The following is a 26,480-nucleotide window of genomic DNA, read 5'->3' on the forward strand; positions in this document are numbered from 1 at the left end:
AGAATGACCAGACCTCTACAGTGTGTAGTATAACACAGAATGACCAGACCTCTACAGTGTGTAGTAGAACACAGAATGACCAGACCACCACAGTGTCTAGTCTAACACAGAATGACCAGACCTCCACAGTGTGTAGTCTAACACAGAATGACCAGACCTCTACAGTGTGTAGTATAACACAGAATGACCAGACCTCTACAGTGTGTAGTATAACACAGAATGACCAGACTTCCTGTCTGTCTGAAAAACAGGGTAATATGACATGCTCACAGGAGTTGACAGTCAGTCATAACACTCATAGACTATCTAGTAGTGAAAGTGTCCTGATGTTGAAGGGAAGTTGTTTTCTCCCTCAGTGTTCAGTTGTTCCTCTTGTCTGACTGTAAAGGGAAGTTGTTTTCTCCCTCAGTGTTCAGTTGTTCCTCTTGTCTGACTGTAAAGAGAAGTTGTTTTCTCCCTCAGTGTTCAGTTGTTCCTCATGTCTGACTGTAAAGGGAAGTTGTTTTCTCCCTCAGTGTTCAGTTGTTCCTCATGTCTGACTGTAAAGGGAAGTTGTTTTCTCCCTCAGTGTTCAGTTGTTCCTCTTGTCTGACTGTAAAGGGAAGTTGTTTTCTCCCTCAGTGTTCAGTTGTTCCTCATGTCTGACTGTAAAGGGAAGTTGTTTTCTCCCTCAGTGTTCAGTTGTTCCTCTTGTCTGACTGTAAAGGGAAGTTGTTTTCTCCCTCAGCGTTCAGTTGTTCCTCATGTCTGACTGTAAAGGGAAGTTGTTTTCTCCCTCAGTGTTCAGTTGTTCCTCATGTCTGACTGTAAAGGGAAGTTGTTTTCTCCCTCAGTGTTCAGTTGTTCCTCATGTCTGACTGTAAAGGGAAGTTGTTTTCTCCCTCAGTGTTCAGTTGTTGCTTTTGTCTGATTGTTTACGTCTCTCTTGGACCGTTGATGCGTCACACTGTAATCAGTGCTGTGTACAGTTTGATGGAATCACTGTGTGTTTGGCAGGGAGCCTAGACTTCATTACGTCATGTCTCGTCTGTCTCTGTGTCTGTGTCTGTCTCTGTGTCTCTGTGTCTCTGTGTCTCTGTGTCTCTGTGTCTCTGTGTCTGTCTCTGTCTCTGTGTCTGTCTCTGTGTCTGTCTCTGTCTGTCTCTGTGTCTGTCTATGTGTCTGTCTCTGTGTCTGTCTCTGTGTCTGTGTCTCTGTCTCTGTCTCTGTGTCTGTGTCTCTGTCTCTGTCTGTCTCTGTGTCATGCCTCTGTCTGTCTCTCTGTCTGTCTCTCTGTCTCTCTGTCTGTCTGTCTGTGTCTCTGAGTCTGTCTCTGAGTCTCTCTGTCTCTGTGTCTGTCTCTGAGTGTCTCTGTCTCTGTGTCTGTCTCTGTCTGTCTCTGTCTCTGTCTGTCTCTGTCTCTGTCTGTCTGTGTCTCTGTGTCATGTCTCTGTCTGTGTCTCTGTGTCATGTCTGTGTCTCTGTGTGTTCCAGGACTTCAGGTGCTGCAGACCGTCCAGACCTCTGTGGTGCTCCAGCTCACCCTGCGTCCAGACCAGGGACCCTGCAGCTCCTCCCTCCACTCCAGCCTGCAGACCTCTCTACTCCACGACATGAGGGCCCAGGGTCTCTGCAGCCTGCAGGTTGGTGTGTGTGGGTGTGTGTGTGTCTGCGTGTGTGTCTGCGTGTGTCTCTGCGTGTGTCTCTGCGTGTGTGTCTGCGTGTGTCTCTGCGTGTGTGTCTGCGTGTGTCTCTGCGTGTGTGTCTGCGTGTGTGTGTGTCTGCGTGTGTCTCTGCGTGTGTCTCTGCGTGTGTCTCTGCGTGTGTGTCTGCGTGTGTGTCTGCGTGTGTGTCTGCGTGTGTGTGTGTCTTTGTGTGTGTCTCTGCGTGTGTCTCTGCGTGTGTCTCTGCGTGTGTCTCTGCGTGTGTCTCTGCGTGTGTCTCTGCGTGTGTCTCTGCGTGTGTCTCTGCGTGTGTCTCTGCGTGTGTCTCTGCGTGTGTCTCTGCGTGTGTCTCTGCGTGTGTCTCTGCGTGTGTCTCTGCGTGTGTGTCTGCGTGTGTCTCTGCGTGTGTCTCTGCGTGTGTCTCTGCGTGTGTCTCTGCGTGTGTGTCTGCGTGTGTGTCTGCGTGTGTGTCTGCGTGTGTGTCTGCGTGTGTCTCTGCGTGTGTGTCTTTGTGTGTGTCTGTGTGTGTCTCTGCGTGTGTCTCTGCGTGTGTCTCTGCGTGTGTCTCTGCGTGTGTGTCTGCGTGTGTCTCTGCGTGTGTGTCTGCGTGTGTGTGTGTCTTGTGTGTGTCTGCGTGTGTCTCTGCGTGTGTGTCTTTGTGTGTGTCTCTGCGTGTGTGTCTTTGTGTGTCTCTGCGTGTGTCTCTGCGTGTGTCTCTGCGTGTGTCTCTGCGTGTGTGTCTGCGTGTGTGTGTGTCTGCGTGTGTCTCTCTGCGTGTGTGTCTGCGTGTATGTGTGTGTCTTTGTGTGTGTCTTTGTGTGTGTCTGCGTTTGTCTCTGCGTGTGTCTCTGCGTGTGTGTGTGTCTGCGTGTGTCTCTGCGTGTGTCTCTGCGTGTGTCTCTGCGTGTGTCTCTGCGTGTGTCTCTGCGTGTGTGTGTGTCTTTGTGTGTGTCTCTGCGTGTGTCTCTGCGTGTGTGTCTGCGTGTGTGTCTGCGTGTGTCTCTGCGTGTGTCTCTGCGTGTGTCTCTGCGTGTGTCTCTGCGTGTGTGTGTGTCTGCGTGTGTGTCTGCGTGTGTCTCTGCGTGTGTGTGTGTCTCTGCGTGTGTATCTGCGTGTGTGTGTGTCTGCGTGTGTGTCTGCGTGTGTCTCTGCGTGTGTCTCTGCGTGTGTGTCTGCGTGTGTGTCTGCGTGTGTCTCTGCGTGTGTCTCTGCGTGTGTCTCTGCGTGTGTCTCTGCGTGTGTGTGTGTCTTTTGTGTGTGTGTCTCTGTGTGTGTGTCTGCGTGTGTGTGTCTCTGCGTGTGTGTGTCTCTGCGTGTGTCTCTGCGTGTGTGTGTCTGCGTGTGTCTCTGCGTGTGTCTCTGCGTGTGTCTCTGCGTGTGTGTCTGCGTGTGGTCTGCGTGTGTCTCTGCGTGTGTCTCTGCGTGTGTCTCTGCGTGTGTCTCTGCGTGTGTGTGTGTCTCTTGTGTGTGTCTCTGCGTGCGTGTGTGTCTGCGTGTGTCTCTGCGTATGTCTCTGCGTATGTCTCTGCGTATGTCTCTGCGTGTGTCTCTGCGTATGTCTCTGCGTGTGTCTCTGCGTGTGTCTCTGCGTGTGTCTCTGCGTGATGTCTCTGCGTGTGTCTCTGCGTGTGTCTCTGTCTGCATGCGTGTGTCTCTGCGTGTGTCTGCGTGTGTCTCTGCGTGTGTCTCTGCGTATGTCTCTGCGTGTGTCTCTGCGTGTGTCTCTGCGTGTGTCTCTGCGTATGTCTCTGCGTATGTCTCTGCGTGTGTCTCTGCGTGTGTCTCTGCGTGTGTCTCTGCGTGTGTCTCTGCGTGTGTCTCTGCGTATGTCTCTGCGTGTATGTCTCTGCGTGTGTCTCTGCGTGTGTCTCTGCGTGTGTCTCTGCGTATGTCTCTGCGTGTGTCTCTGCGTGTGTCTCTGCGTGTGTCTCTGCGTGTGTCTGCGTGTGTCTCTGCGTGTGTCTCTGCGTATGTCTCTGCGTATGTCTCTGCGTATGTCTCTGCGTGTGTCTCTGCGTGTGTCTCTGCGTGTGTCTCTGCGTATGTCTCATGTGCGTATGTCTCTGCGTATGTCTCTGCGTATGTCTCTGCGTATGTCTCTGCGTGTGTCTCTGCGTGTGTCTCTGCGTGTGTCTCTGCGTGTGTCTGCGTGTGTCTCTGCGTGTGTCTCTGCGTATGTCTCTCGTATGTCTCTGCGTATGTCTCTGCGTGTGTCTCTGCGTGTGTCTCTGCGTGTGTCTCTGCGTATGTCTCTGCGTATGTCTCTGCGTATGTCTCTGCGTGTGTCTCTGCGTGTGTCTCTGCGTGTGTCTCTGCGTATGTCTCTGCGTGTGTGTCTGCGTATGTCTCTGCGTATGTCTCTGCGTGTGTGTCTGCGTGTGTGTCTGCGTATGTCTCTGCGTATGTCTCTGCGATGTCTCTGCGTATGTCTCTGCGTGTGTCTCTGCGTGTGTCTCTGCGTGTGTCTCTGCGTGTGTCTCTGCGTGTGTCTCTGCGTGTGTCTGCGTGTGTCTCTGCGTATGTCTCTGCGTGTGTCTCTGCGTGTGTCTCTGCGTGTGTCCTCATGTGTATGTCTCTGCGTGTGTCTCTGCGTGTGTGTCTGCGTATGTCTCTGCGTATGTCTCTGCGTATGTCTCTGCGTATGTCTCTGCGTGTGTCCTGCGTATGTCTCTGCGTATGTCTCTGCGTGTGTCTCTGCGTGTGTGTCTCTGCGTGTGTCTCTGCGTGTGTCTCTGCGTGTGTCTCTGCGTGTGTCTCTGCGTATGTCTCTGCGTATGTCTCTGCGTGTGTCTCTGCGTGTGTCTCTGCGTATGTCTCTGCGTATGTCTCTGCGTATGTCTCTACGTGTGTCTCTACGTGTGTCTCTACGTGTGTCTCTGCGTATGTCTCTGCGTGTGTCTCTGCGTATGTCTCTGCGTATGTCTCTGCGTGTGTCTCTGCGTATGTCTCTGCGTGTGTCTCTGCGTGTGTCTCTGCGTGTGTCTCTGCGTGTGTCTCTGCGTATGTCTCTGCGTATGTCTCTGCGTATGTCTCTGCGTGTGTCTCTGCGTATGTCTCTGCGTGTGTCTCTGCGTGTGTCTGCGTGTGTCTCTGCGTGTGTCTCTGCGTGTGTCTCTGCGTATGTCTCTGCGTGTGTCTCTGCGTGTGTCTCTGCGTGTGTCTGCGTGTGTCTCTGCGTATGTCTCTGCGTGTGTCTCTGTGTGTGTCTCTGCGTATGTCTCTGCGTGTGTCTCTGCGTGTGTCTCTGCGTATGTCTCTGCGTATGTCTCTGCGCATGTCTCTGCGTATGTCTCTGCGTATGTCTCTGCGTGTGTCTCTGCGTATGTCCTGCGTGTGTCTCTGCGTATGTCTCTGCGTGTGTCTCTGCGTATGTCTCTGCGTGTGTCTCTGCGTGTGTCTCTGCGTGTGTCTCTGCGTGTGTCTCTGCGTGTGTCTCTGCGTATGTCTCTGCGTATGTCTCTGCGTGTGTCTGCGTGTGTCTCTGCGTGTGTCTCTGCGTGTGTCTCTGCGTATGTCTCTGCGTGTGTCTCTGCGTGTGTCTCTGCGTGTGTCTCTGCGTGTGTCTCTGCGTGTGTCTCTGCGTGTGTCTCTGCGTGTGTCTCTGCGTGTGTCTCTGCGTGTGTCTCTGCGTGTGTCTCTGCGTGTGTCTGCGTGTGTGTCTGCGTGTGTCTCTGCGTGTGTCTCTGCGTGTGTCTCTGCGTGTGTCTCTGCGTGTGTCTCTGCGTGTGTCTGCGTGTGTCTCTGCGTGTGTCTCTGCGTGTGTCTCTGCGTGTGTCTCTGCGTGTGTCTCTGCGTGTGTCTCTGCGTATGTCTCTGCGTGTGTCTCTGCGTGTCTCTGCGTGTGTCTCTGCGTGTGTCTCTGCGTGTGTCTCTGCGTGTGTCTCTGCGTGTGTCTCTGCGTGTGTCTCTGCGTGTGTCTCTGCGTATGTCTCTGCGTGTGTCTCTGCGTGTCTCTGCGTGTGTCTCTGCGTGTGTCTCTGCGTGTGTCTCTGCGTATGTCTCTGCGTGTGTCTCTGCGTGTGTCTCTGCGTGTGTCCTGCGTGTGTCTCTGCGTGTGTCTCTGCGTGTGTCTCTGCGTGTGTCTCTGCGTGTGTCTCTGCGTATGTCTCTGCGTGTGTCTCTGCGTGTGTCTCTGCGTGTGTCTCTGCGTATGTCTCTGCGTGTGTCTCTGCGTGTGTCTCTGCGTGTGTCTCTGCGTGTGTCTCTGCGTGTGTCTCTGCGTGTGTCTCTGCGTGTGTCTCTGCGTGTCTCTGCGTGTGTCTCTGCGTGTGTCTCTGCGTGTGTCTCTGCGTGTGTCTCTGCGTGTGTCTCTGCGTGTGTCTCTGCGTATGTCTCTGCGTGTGTCTCTGCGTATGTCTCTGCGTGTGTCTCTGCGTGTGTGCTGTGTGTGTCTGCGTGTGTCTCTGCGTGTGTGTGTCTGCGTGTCTCTGCGTGTGTCTCTGCGTGTGTCTCTGCGTGTGTCTCTGCGTGTGTCTCTGCGTGTGTCTCTGCGTATGTCTCTGCGTGTGTCTCTGCGTGTGTCTCTGCGTGTGTCTCTCTGCGTGTGTCTCTGCGTGTGTGTCTGCGTGTGTCTCTGCGTGTGTCTCTGCGTGTGTCTCTGCGTGTGTCTCTGCGTGTGTCTCTGCGTGTGTCTCTGCGTGTGTCTCTGCGTGTGTCTCTGCGTGTGTGTCTGCGTGTGTCTCTGCGTGTGTGTCTGCGTGTGTCTCTGCGTGTGTCTCTGCGTGTGTCTCTGCGTGTGTCTCTGCGTGTGTCTCTGCGTGTGTCTCTGCGTGTGTCTCTGCGTGTGTCTCTGCGTGTGTCTCTGCGTGTGTCTGCTCTGTGTGTCTCTGCGTATGTCTCTGCGTGTGTCTCTGCGTGTGTCTCTGCGTGTGTGTGTGTCTGCGTGTGTCTCTGCGTGTGTCTCTGCGTGTGTCTCTGCGTGTGTCTCTGCGTGTGTCTCTGCGTGTGTCTCTGCGTGTGTCTGCGTGTGTCTGCGTGTGTCTCTGCGTGTGTCTCTGCGTGTGTCTCTGCGTGTGTCTCTGCGTGTGTCTCTGCGTGTGTCTCTGCGTGTGTCTCTGCGTGTGTCTCTGCGTGTGTCTCTGCGTGTGTCTGCGTGTGTGTCTGCGTGTGTCTCTGCGTGTGTCTGCGTGTGTCTCTGCGTGTGTCTCTGCGTATGTCTCTGCGTGTGTCTCTGCGTGTGTCTCTGCGTGTGTCTCTGCGTGTGTCTCTGCGTATGTCTCTGCGTATGTCTCTGCGTGTGTCTCTGCGTGTGTCTCTGCGTGTGTCTCTGCGTGTGTCTCTGCGTGTGTCTCTGCGTGTGTCTCTGCGTGTGTCTCTGTGTGTCTCTGCGTATGTCTCTGCGTATGTCTCTGCGTGTGTCTCTGCGTATGTCTGCGTGTGTCTCTGCGTGTGTCTCTGCGTGTGTCTCTGCGTATGTCTCTGCGTATGTCTCTGCGTATGTCTCTGCGTATGTCTCTGCGTGTGTCTCTGCGTATGTCTCTGCGTATGTCTCTGCGTGTGTCTCTGCGTATGTCTCTGCGTGTGTCTCTGCGTGCGTGTGTCTCTGCGTGTGTCTCTGCGTGTGTCTCTGCGTATGTCTCTGCGTATGTCTCTGCGTGTGTCTCTGCGTGTGTGTCTGCGTGTGTCTCTGCGTATGTCTCTGCGTATGTCTCTGCGTATGTCTCTGCGTGTGTCTGCGTGTGTGCGTGTCTCTGCGTGTGTCTCTGCGTGTGTCTCTGCGTATGTCTCTGCGTATGTCTCTGCGTATGTCTCTGCGTATGTCTCTGCGTATGTCTCTGCGTATGTCTCTGCGTATGTCTCTGTGTGTCTCTGCGTATGTCTCTGCGTGTGTCTCTGCGTGTGTCTCTGCGTGTGTCTCTGCGTGTGTCTCTGCGTGTGTCTCTGCGTATGTCTCTGCGTATGTCTCTGCGTGTGTGTCTCTGCGTGTGTCTCTGCGTGTGTCTCTGCGTATGTCTCTGCGTATGTCTCTGCGTATGTCTCTGCGTGTGTCTCTGCGTATGTCTCTGCGTGTGTCTCTGCGTATGTCTCTCTGTGTGTCTCTGCGTATGTCTCTGTGTGTGTCTCTGCGTGTGTCTCTGCGTGTGTCTCTGCTGTGTGTCTCTGCTGTATGTCTCTCTGTGTGTCTCTGCGTGTGTCTCTGCGTATGTCTCTGCGTATGTCTCTCTGTGTGTCTCTGCGTATGTCTCTGCGTATGTCTCTGCGTGTGTCTCTGCGTGTGTCTTTGCAGGTCTCTGCGTATGTCTCTGCGTATGTCTCTGCGTATGTCTCTGCGTATGTCTCTCTGTGTGTCTCTGCGTATGTCTCTGCGTGTGTCTCTGCGTATGTCTCTGCGTGTGTCTCTGCGTATGTCTCTGCGTGTGTCTCTGCGTATGTCTCTGCGTGTGTCTGCGTGTGTCTCTGCGTATGTCTCTGCGTATGTCTCTGCGTGTGTCTCTGCGTATGTCTCTGCGTGTGTCTCTGCGTGTGTCTCTACGTGTGTCTCTACGTGTGTCTCTGCGTGTGTCTCTGCGTGTGTCTCTGCGTATGTCTCTGCGTATGTCTCTGCGTATGTCTCTGCGTGTGTCTCTGCGTATGTCTCTGCGTGTGTCTCTGCGTGTGTCTCTGCGTGTGTCTCTGCGTATGTCTCTGCGTGTGTCTCTGCGTATGTCTCTGCGTATGTCTCTGCGTGTGTCTCTGCGTGTGTCTCTGCGTGTGTGTGTGTCTGCGTGTGTCTCTGCGTGTGTCTCTGCGTGTGTCTCTGCGTGTGTCTCTGCGTATGTCTCTGCGTGTGTCTCTGCGTGTGTCTCTGCGTATGTCTCTGCGTATGTCTCTGCGTGTGTCTCTGCGTGTGTCTCGTGTGTGTGTGTCTGCGTGTGTCTCTGCGTGTGTCTCTGCGTATGTCTCTGCGTGTGTCTCTGCGTATGTCTCTGCGTATGTCTCTGCGTATGTCTCTGCGTATGTCTCTGCGTATGTCTCTGCGTGTGTCTCTGCGTATGTCTCTGCGTGTGTCTCTGCGTATGTCTCTGCGTATGTCTCTGCGTGTGTCTCTGCGTGTGTCTCTGCGTGTGTCTCTGCGTGTGTCTCTGCGTATGTCTCTGCGTGTGTCTCTGCGTATGTCTCTGCGTGTGTCTCTGCGTATGTCTCTGCGTATGTCTCTGCGTGTGTCTCTGCGTATGTCTCTGCGTATGTCTCTGCGTGTGTCTCTGCGTATGTCTCTGCGTATGTCTCTCGTGTGTCTCTGCGTATGTCTCTGCGTATGTCTCTGCGTGTGTCGTGTGTCTCTGCGTGTGTCTCTGCGTGTGTCTCTGCGTGTGTCTCTGCGTATGTCTCTGCGTATGTCTCTGCGTGTGTCTCTGCGTGTGTCTCTGCGTGTGTCTCTGCGTGTGTCTCTGCGTGTGTCTCTGCGTGTGTCTCTGCGTGTGTCTCTGCGTATGTCTCTGCGTATGTCTCTGCGTATGTCTCTGCGTATGTCTCTGCGTGTGTCTCTGCGTATGTCTCTGCGTATGTCTCTGCGTGTGTCTCTGCGTGTGTCTCTGCGTGTGTCTCTGCGTGTGTCTCTGCGTGTGTCTCTGCGTGTGTCTCTGCGTATGTCTCTGCGTATGTCTCTGCGTATGTCTCTGCGTATGTCTCTGCGTATGTCTCTCTGTGTGTCTCTGCATATGTCTCTGCGTATGTCTCTGCGTATGTCTCTGCGTGTGTCTCTGCGTATGTCTCTGCGTGTGTCTCTGCGTATGTCTCTGCGTATGTCTCTGCGTATGTCTCTGCGTGTGTCTCTGCGTGTGTCTCTGCGTGTGTCTCTGCGTGTGTCTCTGCGTGTGTCTCTGCGTATGTCTCTGCGTATGTCTCTGCGTATGTCTCTGCGTATGTCTCTGCGTATGTCTCTGTGTGTCTCTGCGTATGTCTCTGCGTATGTCTCTGCGTGTGTCTCTGCGTATGTCTCTGCGTATGTCTCTGCGTGTGTCTCTGCGTGTGTCTCTGCGTGTGTCTCTGCGTATGTCTCTGCGTATGTCTCTGCGTGTGTCTCTGCGTATGTCTCTGCGTGTGTCTCTGCGTGTGTCTCTGCGTGTGTCTCTGCGTGTGTCTTTGTGTGTCTCTGCGTGTGTCTCTGCGTGTGTCTCTGCGTGTGTCTTTGTGTGTCTCTGCGTGTGTCTCTGCGTGTGTCTCTGCGTGTGTCTTGTGTGTGTCTCTGCGTGTGTCTCTGCGTATGTCTCTGCGTATGTCTCTGCGTGTGTCTCTGCGTATGTCTCTGCGTGTGTCTCTGCGTGTGTCTCTGCGTGTGTCTCTGCGTGTGTCTCTGCGTATGTCTCTGCGTGTGTCTCTGCGTGTGTCTCTGCGTGTGTCTCTGCGTATGTCTCTGCGTGTGTCTCTGCGTGTGTCTCTGCGTATGTCTCTGCGTGTGTCTCTGCGTGTGTCTCTGCGTATGTCTCTGCGTATGTCTCTGCGTGTGTCTCTGCGTGTGTCTCTGCGTCTGTCTCTGCGTGTGTCTCTGCGTGTGTCTCTGCGTATGTCTCTGCGTATGTCTCTGCGTATGTCTCTGCGTGTGTCTCTGCGTGTGTCTCTGCGTGTGTGTCTCTGTGTCATGTCTCTGTCTGTGTCTCTGTGTGTTCCAGGACTTCAGGTGCTGCAGACCGTCCAGACCTCTGTGGTGCTCCAGCTCACCCTGCGTCCAGACCAGGGACCCTGCAGCTCCTCCCTCCACTCCAGCCTGCAGACCTCTCTACTCCACGACATGAGGGCCCAGGGTCTCTGCAGCCTGCAGGTTGTGTGTGTGTGTGTGTGTGTGTGTGTGTGTGCGTGTACGTGTGTGTTTGTGTGTGTGTGTCCGAATGTCTGCCATCTACTGTTGCAATAAACGATAGTGAAAACCATGTGTAACTTGCTTTGAATGGAAAGGTGCCTGCAGGAGATATTCCAGAACCTGAACTAATGCAAAACATACGTTCTTAGAAAACGCTCAACTCATTAACTACAGATGTATTCATAAACGCAGCCCTATAAACCCTCTAGAAAATATACATGTATGATTTATTGATTTAATGATATGGACTTTATTGATTTGCATATGACTGTTTTGTACCACAGCTAGTTGTCTATAGTTGACTAAGGAAGTCTTGTCTGAGACAGAACTGTAGCGTAGAGCAGCTTGATGCACAAGGACACCCACTGGACAGGATGCTGGTTGACTAGCTACAGATGTAGGATCTTCATTTGAGCCAGTTTGCTACAGCAGGAAAATAGTCCTCCATCAACAGGAAATGTGAATTATTATGTGGATTATAATTATTGAGCAATTTTGTAATGGTTGATATCTTTTTCATAAAGGAAAATCAAGTCTGAAAGTGGGAATTACAAACTTCAGATGCCTTTTTAAACCTCAAATACTCTACAAGTTTATAATGTCCTGCGTTGCAGGAAAGTTCACCTGCAGCAGGGAGATCAAATTAAGATTGTACATCTGTACAGGTTGTCTGACTACTGTGACGTCCGTCTCTGTGTCAGTGTGTGATGAGTCTGTACAGGTTGTCTGACTGCTGTGACGTCCGTCTCTGTGTCAGTGTGTGATGAGTCTGTACAGGTTGTCTGACTGCTGTGTCTCTCCTGTTCTAGCTGACGTCAGTCTCTGTGTCAGTGTGTGATGAGTCTGTACAGGTTGTCTGACTACTGTGACGTCCGTCTCTGTGTCTGTGTGTGATGAGTCTGTACAGGTTGTCTGACTGCTGTGTCTCTCCTGTTCTAGCTGACGTCCGTCTCTGTGTCAGTGTGTGATGAGTCTGTACAGGTTGTCTGACTGCTGTGTCTCTCCTGTTCTAGCTGACGTCCGTCTCTGTGTCAGTGTGTGATGAGTCTGTACAGGTTGTCTGACTGCTGTGTCTCTCCTGTTCTAGCTGACGTCCGTCTCTGTGTCAGTGTGTGATGAGTCTGTACAGGTTGTCTGACTGCTGTGTCTCTCCTGTTCTAGCTGACGTCCGTCTCTGTGTCAGTGTGTGATGAGTCTGTACAGGTTGTCTGACTACTGTGTCTCTCCTGTTCTAGCTGACGTCCGTCTCTGTGTCTGTGTGTGATGAGTCTGTACAGGTTGTCTGACTGCTGTGTCTCTCCTGTTCTAGCTGACGTCCGTCTCTGTGTCAGTGTGTGATGAGTCTGTACAGGTTGTCTGACTGCTGTGTCTCTCCTGTTCTAGCTGACGTCCGTCTCTGTGTCAGTGTGTGATGAGTCTGTACAGGTTGTCTGACTGCTGTGTCTCTCCTGTTCTAGCTGACGTCCGTCTCTGTGTCTGTGTGTGATGAGCCTGTACAGGTTGTCTGACTACTGTGTCTCTCCTGTTCTAGCTGACGTCCGTCTCTGTGTCAGTGTGTGATGATTCTGTACAGGTTGTCTGACTGCTGTGTCTCTCCTGTTCTAGCTGACGTCCGTCTCTGTGTCAGTGTGTGATGAGTCTGTACAGGTTGTCTGACTGCTGTGTCTCTCCTGTTCTAGCTGACGTCCGTCTCTGTGTCAGTGTGTGATGAGTCTGTACAGGTTGTCTGACTGCTGTGTCTCTCCTGTTCTAGCTGACGTCCGTCTCTGTGTCAGTGTGTGATGAGTCGTCCGTCTCTGTAGAGTGTGTGAGTGAGGAAAGCGTCAGTGTTCAGGTCAGCTGGAGGGCTCTTCTCTCAGACCTTCCTGTCTCTGTTCTGCCTGACCTGCATGACGTCGGTAAGGAGCACAGACAACATTTCAGAAATATTTCTCAATGAAAAACAACAACATACTGTCTCACACCCTATAAATACGTCTCAAGACTAGTTTATACATTTTAAACTTTGACTTTGTGTGTATATTTTATTGGAGGTCGGCCAAAGTGCATTTTCATGTTTCATTTAATGGAACAACAGAAGTATTTGTGGATTTGAGTCATTAGTGATTTATCTGTTTCCAGATGTAGCGCTCAGTGAGGACAGGCTGTTGGATGGGCTGCTAGGCCTGATGGGTAGTGACCCCTACCGCTCCCTCTTGACCTCTGAACCCAGAGTCCTCTCTACCTCAGCACCCAACTTTGGCTGTTCCCATGGCTACCAGCGTGTTGGAACAGGATGCGGTACGTCCTTATTACCTGTCCCCCTAAAACACAACCTGGCCTGAACTACTGTATATCAGTTCATATGAAATGAAAGTGCATACTGACTGATTTACTAAAGGTCACGACCCGGTTGACAGCATTATTAATAACTGAATGTATAACACACACCCTCTCTTTCTCTCTCCTCGCTCTCTTTTCTCTCTGTCCTTTCTCCTCTCTCTCTCTCTCCCCTGCTTTCTTTTCTCTCTCTCTCTCTCCCTCTATATTTATTTTCTCTCTCTCTCCATCTTTATTTTCTCTCTCTCTTTCGCTCTCTCCCTCTCTTTCTTTTCTCACTCCCTCTCTTTTCTCTCTCCCTCTCTTTCTTTTCTCACTCCCTCTCTTTTCTCTCTCCCTCCATCTTTCTTTTCTCCCTCCCTCCATCTTTATTTTCTCCCTCTCTTTCTCTCTCTTTTCTCTCTCTCTCTTTTCTCTCTCTCTACCTCTCTCTCGCCCCCTCTGTCTCTCTCTCTCTCTCTCTCTCTCTCCCTCTTTGCGCTCTCTCTCTCTCCCTCTTTGCTCTCGCCCCCTCTCTCGCCCCCTCTCTCTCTCTCTCTCTCTCTCTCTCTCTCTCTCTCTCTCTCTCTCCCTCTTTGCTCTCGCCCCCTCTCTCTCGCCCCCTCTCTCTCCCTCTTTCTTCTCCCCCCTCTCTCTCTCTCTCTCTCTCTCTCTCTCTCCCTCTATCCTCTCCCCCCTCTCCCTCTCCCCTATAGTGGTGTGTCCTGCGGGTATGTTTTCCAGTGGAGGTGTGTGTTCTCCCTGTCCTCAGGGCTCCTACCAAGACCAGGAGGGGTCAGACTTCTGTACCATGTGTCCTTCAGGCACGTCCACTAACGGAGCTTCAGCTGCCACACACTGTGAGTGAGGAGATGGGAGACATGGAACACGTTCCTTATTACCACTGGCTTTCTGTTGCTCAGCTCACCCAGTGTTAGAGAGCACTATTATTCTGTAGATCTATGATATTTACTAAGGTCTAGGACCGTGGTCCCATCCCCTAAACATAGGCAGCTATACTGCTCAGCTCACCCAGTGTTAGAGAGCACTATTATTCTGTAGATGTATGATATTTACTAAGGTCTAGGACTGTGGTCCTGTCCCCTAAACATAGGCAGCTATACTGCTCAGCTCACCCAGTGTTAGAGAGCACTATTATTATGTAGATGTATGATATTTACTAAGGTCTAGGACTGTGGTCCTGTCCCCTAAACATAGGCAGCTATACTGCTCAGCTCACCCAGTGTTAGAGAGCACTATTATTCTGTAGATGTATGATATTTACTAAGGTCTAGGACTGTGGTCCTGTCCCCTAAACATAGGCAGCTATACTGCTCAGCTCACCCAGTGTTAGAGAGCACTATTATTATGTAGATCTATGATATTTACTAAGGTCTAGGACCGTGGTCCCATCCCCTAAACATAGGCAGCTATACTGTTGCTCAGCTCACCCAGTGTTAGAGAGCACTATTATTATGTAGATGTATGATATTTACTAAGGTCTAGGACCGTGGTCCCATCCCCTAAACATAGGCAGCTTAACTGCTCAACTCACCACTGTTTTGTAATGTCCAGGTTTGACAGAGTGCCAGCGCAGTGGCCTGAGGTGTTCAGAGGCAGGGGACTTCCTGTCGGCCCAGCAGGACATCCAGACCAGGAGGTGGCGCTGTGTCACATCCAGCGGAGAACAGCTGGAGTGGACAACCACTAGCCAGCCTCTGTCTGAGGGAGAATGTTCAGGTACTGTCTGGGTCAGCGTTTTAAGAACAAAGAGTATCTTGTATTGCTGCCCCAGAAAGTGAATGTATTGTTTCTGTGGACTGGACACAAACAAACAGTTTGAGCGTGAAGTTCTCAGTCAGGTGACTCAGGTCTATTGAAGTATTTTTTGTGGACCAGTGTTTTAACACATGGCTGAAACATCAACAGATACCTGAGTCACACTGTATGCGTCCCAAATGGAGCCATACTTCCTGTTTTGGCCAGGGACCATTGGGCTTTGGTCAAAAGTAGTGCACTGCGTAGGGTGCCAGTTGGAACACTTCCTGTGACTCAGGTTCTGTCCGAGGATCACTAGAGAGAGACTAAACCCGGGAATCATGTTCAACAATGTTATGAGGATTTGAAGCACTGACAACTGAGGTTAAGAGTTTTGTGTGGGACCTCTACTTGTGCTGCTATGCTCTGAGTCAACAGTTCAGTTACAACCTTTCTTGAACTTTAATTTTTTATTTAACTAAAAGGAACTCCTATTACGTGAAGGGTTATATTTCTCCATATTGTATATACAGTACAGGAATGACTGAAGTGCTAAGGGCAATGTGACGTTGTTGTGTAAAGCAAGAGGAAAAACACATGCAAAAACGAAAAAAGGAATTTCTGAAGTTTGGCTATTTTTTTTGTGTGAGTCAAGACACCTTCATTTGGTTGTTGTTGTGTATCCTAATATTTCCCTTTTTCTCCGTCTGCAGTTCTGCAGAGGTTTGAGACAGTTCCCAGATCAGCGTTCTCTCTAGCAGCAGAAGACTATGTCGTCCTCAGCTCAGAGACGTCAAACACGACCACGGAGAAACAACTCAGGACGTGTGTGTCAGGTGAGGTCACTGTGGAAGGTTACATTTACAAAAAAAACAAGTTGTCGTCTTTCCACAATAAAAGGATGTGTCACAAATGGCACCCGATTCCCTGTAGTGTGTGTGTGTTACTCACTACAGGCCTATGGACCCTGGTCAAAAGTCATACACTATATAGGGAATAGGGTGCAAGTTCTGACTCACTACAAGTGTTTCTATATCAAAACCAGGAGTGTAAAACATTGGTTATGTTTGTGTCACTCCCCAGCTTGTGCCCAGGTCCAGACTTGTCTTTACGTCGTCCTTTACGCTGAAGAAGGACAGAGTCACTGTGAACTCTACAGCACCGACGCTGCTAACATCCAATGCCAAACCTCTGAGCAAGTATGGGACGTCCACAATCTGTCTTTTTCTCCGTCTGCAGTGTGGACCCGTCCCAAATGGGACCCACATTTCTTATATCGTGCTCTGTGGGCTCTGGTCAAAAGAGCTGGTGGAAAAAGTACTCAAGTGTTATACTTGAGTGAAAGTGAAGATACCTTTATAGAAAATAACTCAAGTCAAAGTGAAGATACCTTTATAGAAAATAACTCAAGTCAAAGTGAAGATACCTTTATAGAAAATAACTCAAGTCAAAGTGAAGATACCTTTATAGAAAATAACTCAAGTCAAAGTGAAGATACCTTTATAGAAAATAACTCAAGTCAAAGTGAAAGTCATCCATAATTTAATTTAAGTTTAAAGTGTTTTTAGTGAAGTACTTTACACCACTGGTCGAAAAGCAGTGCTCTATAAAGGGTGTAGGGTGCTATTTGGGAAGCAACCTATGTCATGTTGGTGTGTTGTACACAGAGCTTTCATCAGGCATCACCTACACTGCAGGCTCTGGACCCCTGATTCACACGACAGGAGATAGAAGAGGGTTCTGGACCCCTGATTCACACTACAGGAGATAGAAGAGGGTTCTGGACCCCTGATTCACACTACAGGAGATAGAAGAGGGTTCTGGACCCCTGATTCACACGACAGGAGATAGAAGAGGGCTCTGGACCCCTGATTCACACTACAGGAGATAGAAGAGGGTTCTGGAACCCTGATTCACACTACAGGAGATAGAAGAGGGCTCTGGAACCCTGATTCACACTACAGGAGATAGAAGAGGGCTCTGGAAATGATTCACACTACAGGAGATAGAAGAGGGCTCTGGAACCCTGATTGTCAGGAGTAGAAGAGGGCTCTGGAACCCTGATTCACACTACAGGAGATAGAAGAGGGCTCTGGAACCCTGATTCACACTACAGGAGATAGAAGAGGGCTCTGGAACCCAGATTCACACTACAGGAGATAGAAGAGGGTTCTGGACCCCTGATTCACACTACAGGAGATAGAAGAGGTCTCTGGAACCCTGATTCACACTACAGGAGATAGAAGAGGGCTCTGGAACCCAGATTCACACTACAGGAGATAGAAGAGGGCTCTGGAACCCTGATTCACACTACAGGAGATAGAAGAGGGTTCTGGAACCCTGATTCACACTACAGGAGATAGAAGAGGGCTCTGGAACCCTGATTCACACTACAGGAGATAGAAGAGGGCTCTGGAACCCTGATTCACACTACAGGAGATAGAAGAGGGCTCTGGAACCCTGATTCACACTACAGGAGATAGAAGAGGGCTCTGGAACCCAGATTCACACTACAGGAGATAGAAGAGGGCTCTGGAACCCTGATTCACACTACAGGAGATAGAAGAGGGCTCTGGAACCCAGATTCACACTACAGGAGATAGAAGAGGGTTCTGGACCCCTGATTCACACTACAGGAGATAGAAGAGGGTTCTGGACCCCTGATTCACACTACAGGAGATAGAAGAGGGCTCTGGAACCCAGATTCACACTACAGGAGATAGAAGAGGGTTACAGGGTCATTAGGGCTCTGGACCCCTGATTTACACTACAGGAGATAGAAGAGGGTTACAGGGTCATTAGCTGGCTCTGGACCCCTGATTCACACTACAGGAGATAGAAGAGGGTTACAGGGTCATTAGGGCTCATCTAATCAAACGAGGAACATCACTATAATCTCTCAGAAATGTTACTATCGTATTATATTCAATTATTCATTGCAGAACAAATCAACACACCAAATTGACATAGTAGGTGTGATGCTTTCGAAACTGTTTGTCTGTGACTGCTGTTTCCATTAGATATTGTTAGGTTGTGTGTGAACTCTTTCAAGTGTCCCCTTTGCTTGTGATTCCCAGACCAAAGGGTTCCTGGGAAATGCAGGTGCTGATATGTTCCAGAACCTGAGCTGTTCTCTGAAGGTGAACGGGGCTGACAGACAGAACGTCACGGCCATCAGGAAGAAAGGTTCAGTATGAGCTTGTTTGTCCTCTTACAAAGTGACTCTGCTGAACTCCACAACGTCCATCCTGTTCTTTGTCCTCCTCTCTCACAACAGTCCATGAAGTCTCTCTCTCTCTCTCTCTCTCTCTCTCCTCTCAATAGAATAAGGAATTCACCTACTGCACAATCAGACATGAAGTCCTCTCTCTCTCTCTCTCTCTCTCTCTCCTCTCAATAGAATAAGGAATTCACCTACTGCACAATCAGACATGAAGTCCTCTCTCTCTCTCTCTCTCTCTCGCTCCTCTCAATAGAATAAGGAATTCACCTACTGCACAATCAGACATGAAGTCCTCTCTCTCTCTCTCTCTCTCTCTCCTCTCAATAGAATAAGGAATTCACCTACTGCACAATCAGACATGAAGTCCTCTCTCTCTCTCTCTCTCTCTCTCGCTCCTCTCAATAGAATAAGGAATTCACCTACTGCACAATCAGACATGAAGTCCTCTCTCTCTCTCTCTCTCTCTCTCTCCTCTCAATAGAATAAGGAATTCACCTACTGCACAATCAGACATGAAGTCTCTCTCTCTCTCTCTCTCTCTCGCTCCTCTCAATAGAATAAGGAATTCACCTACTGCACAATCAGACATGAAGTCCTCTCTCTCTCTCTCTCTCTCGCTCCTCTCAATAGAATAAGGAATTCACCTACTGCACAATCAGACATGAAGTCCTCTCTCTCTCTCTCTCTCTCTCTCCTCTCAATAGAATAAGGAATTCACCTACTGCACAATCAGACATGAAGTCCTCTCTCTCTCTCTCTCTCTCTCTCTCTCCTCTCAATAGAATAAGGAATTCACCTACTGCACAATCAGACATGAAGTCCTCTCTCTCTCTCTCTCTCTCTCTCCTCTCAATAGAATAAGGAATTCACCTACTGCACAATCAGACATGAAGTCCTCTCTCTCTCTCTCTCTCTCTCTCTCTCTCTAGAATAAGGAATTCACCTCTGCACAATCAGACATGAAGTCTCTCTCTCTCTCTCTCTCTCTCTCTCAATAGAATAAGGAATTCACCTACTGCACAATCAGACATGAAGTCCTCTCTCTCTCTCTCTCTCTCTCTCCTCTCAATAGAATAAGGAATTCACCTACTGCACAATCAGACATGAAGTCTCTCTCTCTCTCTCTCTCTCTCTCCTCTCAATAGAATAAGGAATTCACCTACTGCACAATCAGACATGAAGTCCTCTCTCTCTCTCTCTCTCTCTCTCTCTCTCTCTCTCTCTCTCTCTCTCTCTCTCTCTCTCTCTCTCTCTCTCTCTCTCTCTCTCTCTCTCTCTCTCTCTCTCTCTCTCTCTCTCTCTCTCTCTCTCTCTCTCTCTCTCTCGCTCCTCTCAATAGAATAAGGAATTCACCTACTGCACAATCAGACATGAAGTCCTCTCTCTCTCTCTCTCTCTCTCTCTCCTCTCAATAGAATAAGGAATTCACCTACTGCACAATCAGACATGAAGTCTCTCTCTCTCTCTCTCTCTCTCTCTCTCAATAGAATAAGGAATTCACCTACTGCACAATCAGACATGAAGTCTCTCTCTCTCTCTCTCTCTCTCTCTCTCCTCTCAATAGAATAAGGAATTCACCTACTGCACAATCAGACATGAAGTCCCTCTCTCTCTCTCTCTCTCTCTCCTCTCATAGAATCATGAATTCACCTCTGCACCAGAAGAGTCTCTCTCTCTCTCTCTCTCTCTCCTCTCAATAGAATAAGGCCACCTTCTGCACAATCAGACATGTACCTCTCTCTCTCTCTCTCTCCTCTCAGCTGAATAAGGAACCACTCTGCACCAGACATGAAGTCCATCTCTCTCTCTCCTCTCAATAGAATAAGTGTACCCAGAACAATCAGACATGAAGTCTCTCATCCTCAACCAGAACGTTCTCTCTCTCTCTCTCTCTCTCTCTCTGTCTCCTGAGTCTCTCTCTCTCACTAAGGCCCTCTCTCTCTCTCTCTCTCTCTGGAGGGACAAGAGCACAAATGGTTGAAAGGCCAGTTCTGTCTCTCTCCTCTGTTTCAGTCTCTCTCTCCTCGTTTCTCAGGGCCTCTCTCCTCTCTCATCCTCCTCTCAATAGAATAAGGAATTCACCTACTGCACAATCAGACATGAATCTGTTTCCTGCTCTAAATACAGCTGTGTTTCTCTACCAGACCATGAGAATCAGTCTCTATCTGTATCATAGGTCATGACTTCACCACTAAGGCCCAGAAGACCTTTGACAGGTTCAGTTTCCGTAAGGCCAGTTCTGGTGTGTACCTACCGTGGTGTTTGCAGCTGAAGGAACCACTCTGACCGACGTCCATCGTTTCTGTCAGGACGAGTGTACCCAGAACACCTGCTGTGACGGCTTCACAGCATCCAGAACCTCATTGTGTGATGCTGTAACTAAGTGGTCATATGTGAAGACAGCATCCAGAACCTCATTGTGTGATGCTGTAACTAAGGCTGGTCATATGTGAAGACAGCATCCAGAACCTCATTGTGTGATGCTGTAACTAAGTGGTCATATGTGAAGACAGCATCCAGAACCTCATTGTGTGATGCTGTAACTAAGTGGTCATATGTGAAGACAGCATCCAGAACCTCATTGTGTGATGCTGTAACTAAGTGGTCATATGTGAAGACAGCATCCAGAACCTCATTGTGTGATGCTGCTTAGTGAGGAAGCTCATACACTTATTGAATCTTAGCCCATTTCCAATAGGTTGGATATTTCATCAATAAGGCCTGAGGGGGTGTGGTATATGGCCAATATAACACGACTAAGAGCTGTTTTTAATTATTATTTTATTTAACCTTTATTTAACGAGGCAAGTCAGTTAAGAACAAATTCTTATTTACAATGAAGGCCTTCCCTGGCCAAACCCGAACGATGCTGGGCCAATTGTGCGCCACCCTATGGGACTCCCAATCATGGTCGGATGTGATACAGCCTGGAATTGAACCAGGGACTGTAGTGACGCATCTTGCACTGAGATGCAGTGCCTTAGACCGCAACGTCAATCAGGGGCCCCAAGATACAGCCCTTAGACGTGTTATATTGGCCATATATCACAAACTCCCCAGGTGCCTTATTGCTATTATAAACAAGTTACCTACTTAATTAGAGCAGTGCAAATATATTTTGTCATACCCATGACCTATGGTCTAATATACCACGGCTTACAGCCAATCAGCATTCAGGGCTCGAACCACCCAGTTTATAAAAAACAATGCACATCCTGAACCAATGTAAATCTCAATATATTATATTTTATTATCATTGATGAGCAATTAAATTCTTCAAATCTCCCCCTCCTCTCTCTCTCTTTCTCTCTCTCTCTCTCTCTTTCTCTCTGTCTCTCTCTCTCTCTGTCTCTCTGTCCGTCCAGGTACCATTATGTGTGGTCTGCTGAGCTACCCAGACATGTTGCTATGCAGTGAGGCAGACTGGGACATGTCTGGCCTGGCCAAGGCGAACAGGATCTGTGGGGCTGGAGTCACCTACAATAAACTGCAGAAACAGTTCATCTTTAACTTTGGAGGACAAGACTTCACCATCAGTAAGGATATCTACCTAGACTATTACCGTAACATTTAAGGACCGTTTCCCAGACTCAGATTAAACCTATTCCTGGACTTAAAAGCTCAATTAAGGATCTCCATTGGAAATATTTTGGGGTCAAAGACTAGGCTGAAGCTGTGTCCAGGAAACCTGCCTGTACAGTATAGATGGAATAGATTATGATACTATACTCTAACTACAGTATGTAGTTATGAAGTGTTACTCTACTCTGTAACTAAGTGGTTATGAAGTGTTACTATACTCTGTAACTAAGTGGTTATGAAGTGTTACTCTGAAGTGGTTATGAAGTGTTACTCTGTAACTAAGTGGTTATGAAGTGTTACTCTGTTACTGAGTGGTTATGAAGTGTTACTCTGTAACTAAGTGGTTATGAAGTGTTACTCTGTTACTAAGTGGTTATGAAGTGTTACTCTGTAACTAAGTGGTTATGAAGTGTTACTCTGTTACTAAGTGGTTATGAAGTGTTACTCTACTCTGTTACTGAGTGGTTATGAAGTGTTACTCTGTAACTAAGTGGTTATGAAGTGTTACTCTGTTACTAAGTGGTTATGAAGTGTTACTCTACTCTGTTACTAAGTGGTTATGAAGTGTTACTCTGTTACTGAGTGGTTATGAAGTGTTACTCTGTTACTAAGTGGTTATGAAGTGTTACTCTGTTACTAAGTGGTTATGAAGTGTTACTCTGTTACTAAGTGGTTATGAAGTGTTACTCTGTTACTAAGTGGTTATGAAGTGTTACTATGTTACTAAGTGTTTATGAAGTGTAACTCTATTCTGTAACCAAGTGGTTATGAAGTGTTACTCTGTAACTAAGTGGTTATGAAGTGTTACTCTGTAACTAAGTGGTTATGAAGTGTCACTCTGTTACTAAGTGGTTATGAAGTGTTACTATGTTACTAAGTGGTTATGAAGTGTTACTCTACTCTGTAGCTAAGTGGTTATGAAGTGTTACTCTCTAAGTGGTTATGAAGTGTTACTCTGTTACTAAGTGGTTATGAAGTGTTACTCTGTTACTAAGTGGTTATGAAGTGTTACTCTGTAACTAAGTGGTTATGAAGTGTTACTCTGTAACTAAGTGGTTATGAAGTGTTACTCTGTAACTAAGTGGTTATGAAGTGTTACTCTACTCTGTAACCAAGTGGTTATGAAGTGTTACTCTACTCTGTAACTAAGTGGTTATGAAGTGTTACTCTGTAACTAAGTGGTTATGAAGTGTTACTCTGTAACTAAGTGGTTATGAAGTGTTACTCTGTAACTAAGTGGTTATGAAGTGTTACTCTGTAACTAAGTGGTTATGAAGTGTTACTCTGTAACTAAGTGGTTATGAAGTGTTACTCTGTAACTAAGTGGTTATGAAGTGTTACTCTGTAACTAAGTGTTTATGAAGTGTTACTCTGTAACTAAGTGGTTATGAAGTGTTACTCTGTAACTAAGTGGTTATGAAGTGTTACTATGTTACTAAGTGGTTATGAAGTGTTACTCTACTCTGTAACTAAGTGGTTATGAAGTGTTACTCTGTAACTAAGTGGTTATGAAGTGTTACTCTGTTACTAAGTGGTTATGAAGTGTTACTCTGTAACTAAGTGGTTATGAAGTGTTACTCTACTCTGTTACTAAGTGGTTATGAAGTGTTACTCTAACTAAGTGGTTATGAAGTGTTACTCTGTAACTAAGTGGTTATGAAGTGTTACTCTGTAACTAAGTGGTTATGAAGTGTTACTCTGTAACTAAGTGGTTATGAAGTGTTACTCTGTAACTAAGTGGTTATGAAGTGTTACTCTGTAACTAAGTGGTTATGAAGTGTTACTCTGTAACTAAGTGTTTATGAAGTGATGTAATGGTCAGTATGTTTCTCTCACAGCTGATACAGCTCTGCCAACATCAAGCAAGAACAAAACTGACTACCAGGCCACCATTATTGGGTTCCAAGGCATTTACCTCTGGAAAGGTATTGTACATTCAATTCCTTATTCAGATTTATAAAACAATGGACTTCTGAATAAACATTACTGGGTTGTCTTGACTTATCTTTCTCACATGCTAAAATGATCCATCTTTCAGAGTCTGACATGACCACTCGTCCCAAGACCTCCCCAGCCTGTAGCAGTGTCCTCCCACCACAAGCCCCCAGAGTCGTTCTGTCGGGTTAGTTCAGTCTTCTTAATTCTCCTATTGCTAGGAGCCAAAACCTAAACCAACTGTTTGTTACGCTGTACCTCATCCTGTCCCGTAGATGCAGTGAAGGAGACGTTTGTGGCCCTGGACAGCAGTGCTGTTGTTGTGGACTCTGAACGGGACATCCCCAGCCTCCAATACTGGATCTTTAAACATCAGTTCTCTGCACAGGAGGCTCAGCTGTGGTGTCTGAAACGTAGGATATATCAGCTTCATGGCTTGCCTTTTGCAAAAGCAATTCACCTTGAATCTCATACACTGAATATTTTAGTTGTTTCTCACTACTATCACATGGCCTTCATCTTTAGCACTCGTATAATGTGTGTTTCAGGTGTCCTCTGTGTGTTTCAGATGTTCTCTGTGTTTCAGGTGTTCTCTGTGTGTTTCATGTGTCCTCTGTGTGTTTTAGGTGTGTTACAGGTGTCCTCTGTGTGTTTCATGCAGTGTCCTAAAACAGGTGACCTCTGTGTGTTTCAGGTGTCCTCTGTGTGTTTTACATGCTCAGGTGTCCATCTGTGTGTTTCATGTGTCCTGTTTTGTGACCAGGTGTCCCTGTGTGTTTCAGGTGTCCTCTGTGTGTTTCAGGTGTCTTACAGGTGTCCTCTGTGTGTTTCAGGTGTCCTCTGTGTGTTTTGTGTGTTACAGGTGTCCTCTGTGTGTTCTATGTGTGTTTCAGGTGTCCTCTGTGTGTTTCAGGTGTTCTCCAAAAGGTGTTATCTGTGTGTTTCAGGTGTCCTCTGTGCTGTACCTCTGTGTGTCCTCTGTGTGCAGGTGTCCTCTGTGTGTTTCAGGTGTCCTCTGTGTGTTTCAGGTGTCCTCTGTGTGTTTCAGGTGTCCTCTGTGTGTTTCAGGTGTCCTCTGTGTGTTTTAGGTGTGTTTCAGGTGTCCTCTGTGTGTTTCAGGTGTCCTCTGTGTGTTTTAGGTGTGTTTCAGGTGTCCTCTGTGTGTTTCATGTGTCCTCTGTGTGTTTCAGGTGTCCTCTGTGTGTTTCATGTGTCCTGTGTGTTTCAGGTGTCCTCTTGTGTGTTTCAGGTGTCCTCTTGTGTGTTTCAGGTGTCCTCTGTGTGTTTCAGGTGTGCTCTGTGTGTCCTCTGTGTGTTTCAGGTGTGCTCTGTGTGTTTCAGGTGTCCTCTGTGTGTTTCAGGTGTGCTCTGTGTGTCCTCTGTGTGTTTCAGGTGTGCTCTGTGTGTCCTCTGTGTGTTTCAGGTGTCCTCTGTGTGTCCTCTGTGTGTTTCAGGTGTTCTCTGTGTGTCCTCTGTGTGTTTCAGGTGTCCTCTGTGTGTTTCAGGTGTCCTCTGTGTGTTTCAGGTGTCCTCTGTGTGTTTCAGGTGTCCTCTGTGTGTTTCAGGTGTCCTCTGTGTGTTTCAGTTGTCCTCTGTGTGTTTCAGGTGTCCTCTGTGTGTTTCAGGTGTCCTCTGTGTGTTTCAGGTGTCCTCTGTGTGTTTCAGGTGTCCTCTGTGTGTTTCAGGTGTCCTCTGTGTGTTTCAGGTGTCCTCTGTGTGTTTCATGTGTCCTCTGTGTGTTTCAGGTGTCCTCTGTGTGTTTCAGGTGTCCTCTGTGTGTTTCAGGTGTCCTCTGTGTGTTTCAGGTGTCCTCTGTGTGTTTCAGGTGTCCTCTGTGTGTTTCAGGTGTCCTCTGTGTGTTTCAGGTGTCCTCTGTGTGTTTCAGGTGTCCTCTGTGTGTTTCAGGTGTCCTCTGTGTGTTTCAGGTGTTTCTGTGTGTTTCAGGTGTCCTCTGTGTGTTTCAGGTGTCCTCTGTGTGTTTCAGGTGTCCTCTGTGTGTTTCAGGTGTCCTCTGTGTGTTTCAGGTGTCCTCTGTGTGTTTTAGGTGTGTTTCAGGTGTCCTCTGTGTGTTTCATGTGTCCTCTGTGTGTTTTAGGTGTGTTTCAGGTGTCCTCTGTGTGTTTCAGGTGTCCTCTGTGTGTTTCAGGTGTCCTCTGTGTGTTTCAGGTGTCCTCTGTGTGTTTCAGGTGTCCTCTGTGTGTTTCAGGTGTCCTCTGTGTGTTTCAGGTGTCCTCTGTGTGTTTCAGGTGTTCTCTGTGTGTTTCAGGTGTCCTCTGTGTGTTTCAGGTGTTTTAGGTGTGTTTCAGGTGTTCTCTGTGTGTTTCAGGCTGTGAGGAGGAGGAGCTGTGCCACTTGGCTGATGTGAGAGATGAGAGCTCAGTGTACTTTACCTGCGCCCTGTACCCAGACACCCAGGTGTGTGGGGCCTACGACAAACCCCTGAGACAGGCCTGCAACCCTGTGCTCCCCCAGCAACCCCACACCGCTCACACCAAGAAGAGTGAGTCTTTAACTCCAGCACCCCCACACCTCACACACCAAGAAGGGTGAGTTTTTAACTCCAGCAACCCCACACCGCTCACACCAAGAAGGGTGAGTTTTTAACTCCAGCAACCCCACACCTCACACACCAAGAAGGGTGAGTTTTTAACTCCAGCAACCCCACACCTCACACACCAAGAAGGGTGAGTTTTTAACTCCAGCAACCCCACACCTCTCACACCAAGAAGGGTGAGTTTTTAACTCCAGCAACCCCACACCTCACACACCAAGAAGGGTGAGTTTTAACTCCAGCAACCCCACACCGCTCACACCAAGAAGGGTGAGTTTTTAACTCCAGCAACCCCACACCGCTCACACCAAGAAGGGTGAGTTTTTAACTCCAGCAACCCCACCCCACACACCTCAAGGGTGACACCAAGAAGGGTGAGTCTTTTTTTAACTCCAGCAGGGTGAGTTTTTAACACACCCCATACCGCTCACACCAAGAAGGGTGAGTCCACACCCCTATTAAAGTTGTATATATAATTATACGGTGAGTCTTTAACTGTACACCCCCACACCTCACACACCAGAAGGGTGAGTTTTTAACTCCAGCAACCCCACAGGAGAGTCTTTAATCCAGCAACTGTCACATAGGGTGAGTCATTTGGTCCAGGAGTTACACCTGAAACCAAGAATGAATGGTTAGTTCTATTTAAAACATTTATACAAATTACACTACGGACTTGATATCCTTTACCCAGCAACCCCACATCACCAAGAA

General features: G+C 48.5%; 1 protein-coding gene and 1 long non-coding RNA gene across 2 annotated transcripts in view; both read left to right on the forward strand.

Annotated features, from left to right (window-relative positions):
* The window catches only part of tg (thyroglobulin), a gene marked incomplete at its 3' end in the record, with an annotated part of 58,773 nt that extends 32,737 nt beyond the window's left edge, over positions 1-26,036 (forward strand). The window contains 16 exon segments of the mRNA XM_052516411.1: positions 1,474-1,622; positions 12,173-12,317; positions 12,541-12,699; positions 13,434-13,577; positions 14,293-14,457; positions 15,189-15,311; positions 15,559-15,674; positions 17,553-17,661; positions 19,875-19,946; positions 19,949-20,065; positions 21,064-21,234; positions 23,119-23,205; positions 23,319-23,402; positions 23,491-23,628; positions 25,542-25,761; positions 25,964-26,036. Coding sequence (XP_052372371.1) covers positions 1,474-1,622; positions 12,173-12,317; positions 12,541-12,699; positions 13,434-13,577; positions 14,293-14,457; positions 15,189-15,311; positions 15,559-15,674; positions 17,553-17,661; positions 19,875-19,946; positions 19,949-20,065; positions 21,064-21,234; positions 23,119-23,205; positions 23,319-23,402; positions 23,491-23,628; positions 25,542-25,761; positions 25,964-26,036 — 2,072 coding nt within the window.
* Positions 10,427-12,165, forward strand: LOC127928859 (uncharacterized). The gene is made up of 3 exons (XR_008132469.1): positions 10,427-11,084; positions 11,141-11,196; positions 11,993-12,165. It is a non-coding gene; the product is annotated as an uncharacterized LOC127928859 (long non-coding RNA).
* Positions 26,037-26,480: the final 444 nt, after the last annotated feature.

The sequence above is a fragment of the Oncorhynchus keta genome, unplaced genomic scaffold (assembly GCF_023373465.1).
Source record: "Oncorhynchus keta strain PuntledgeMale-10-30-2019 unplaced genomic scaffold, Oket_V2 Un_scaffold_4321_pilon_pilon, whole genome shotgun sequence".
Taxonomy (NCBI): domain Eukaryota; kingdom Metazoa; phylum Chordata; class Actinopteri; order Salmoniformes; family Salmonidae; genus Oncorhynchus; species Oncorhynchus keta.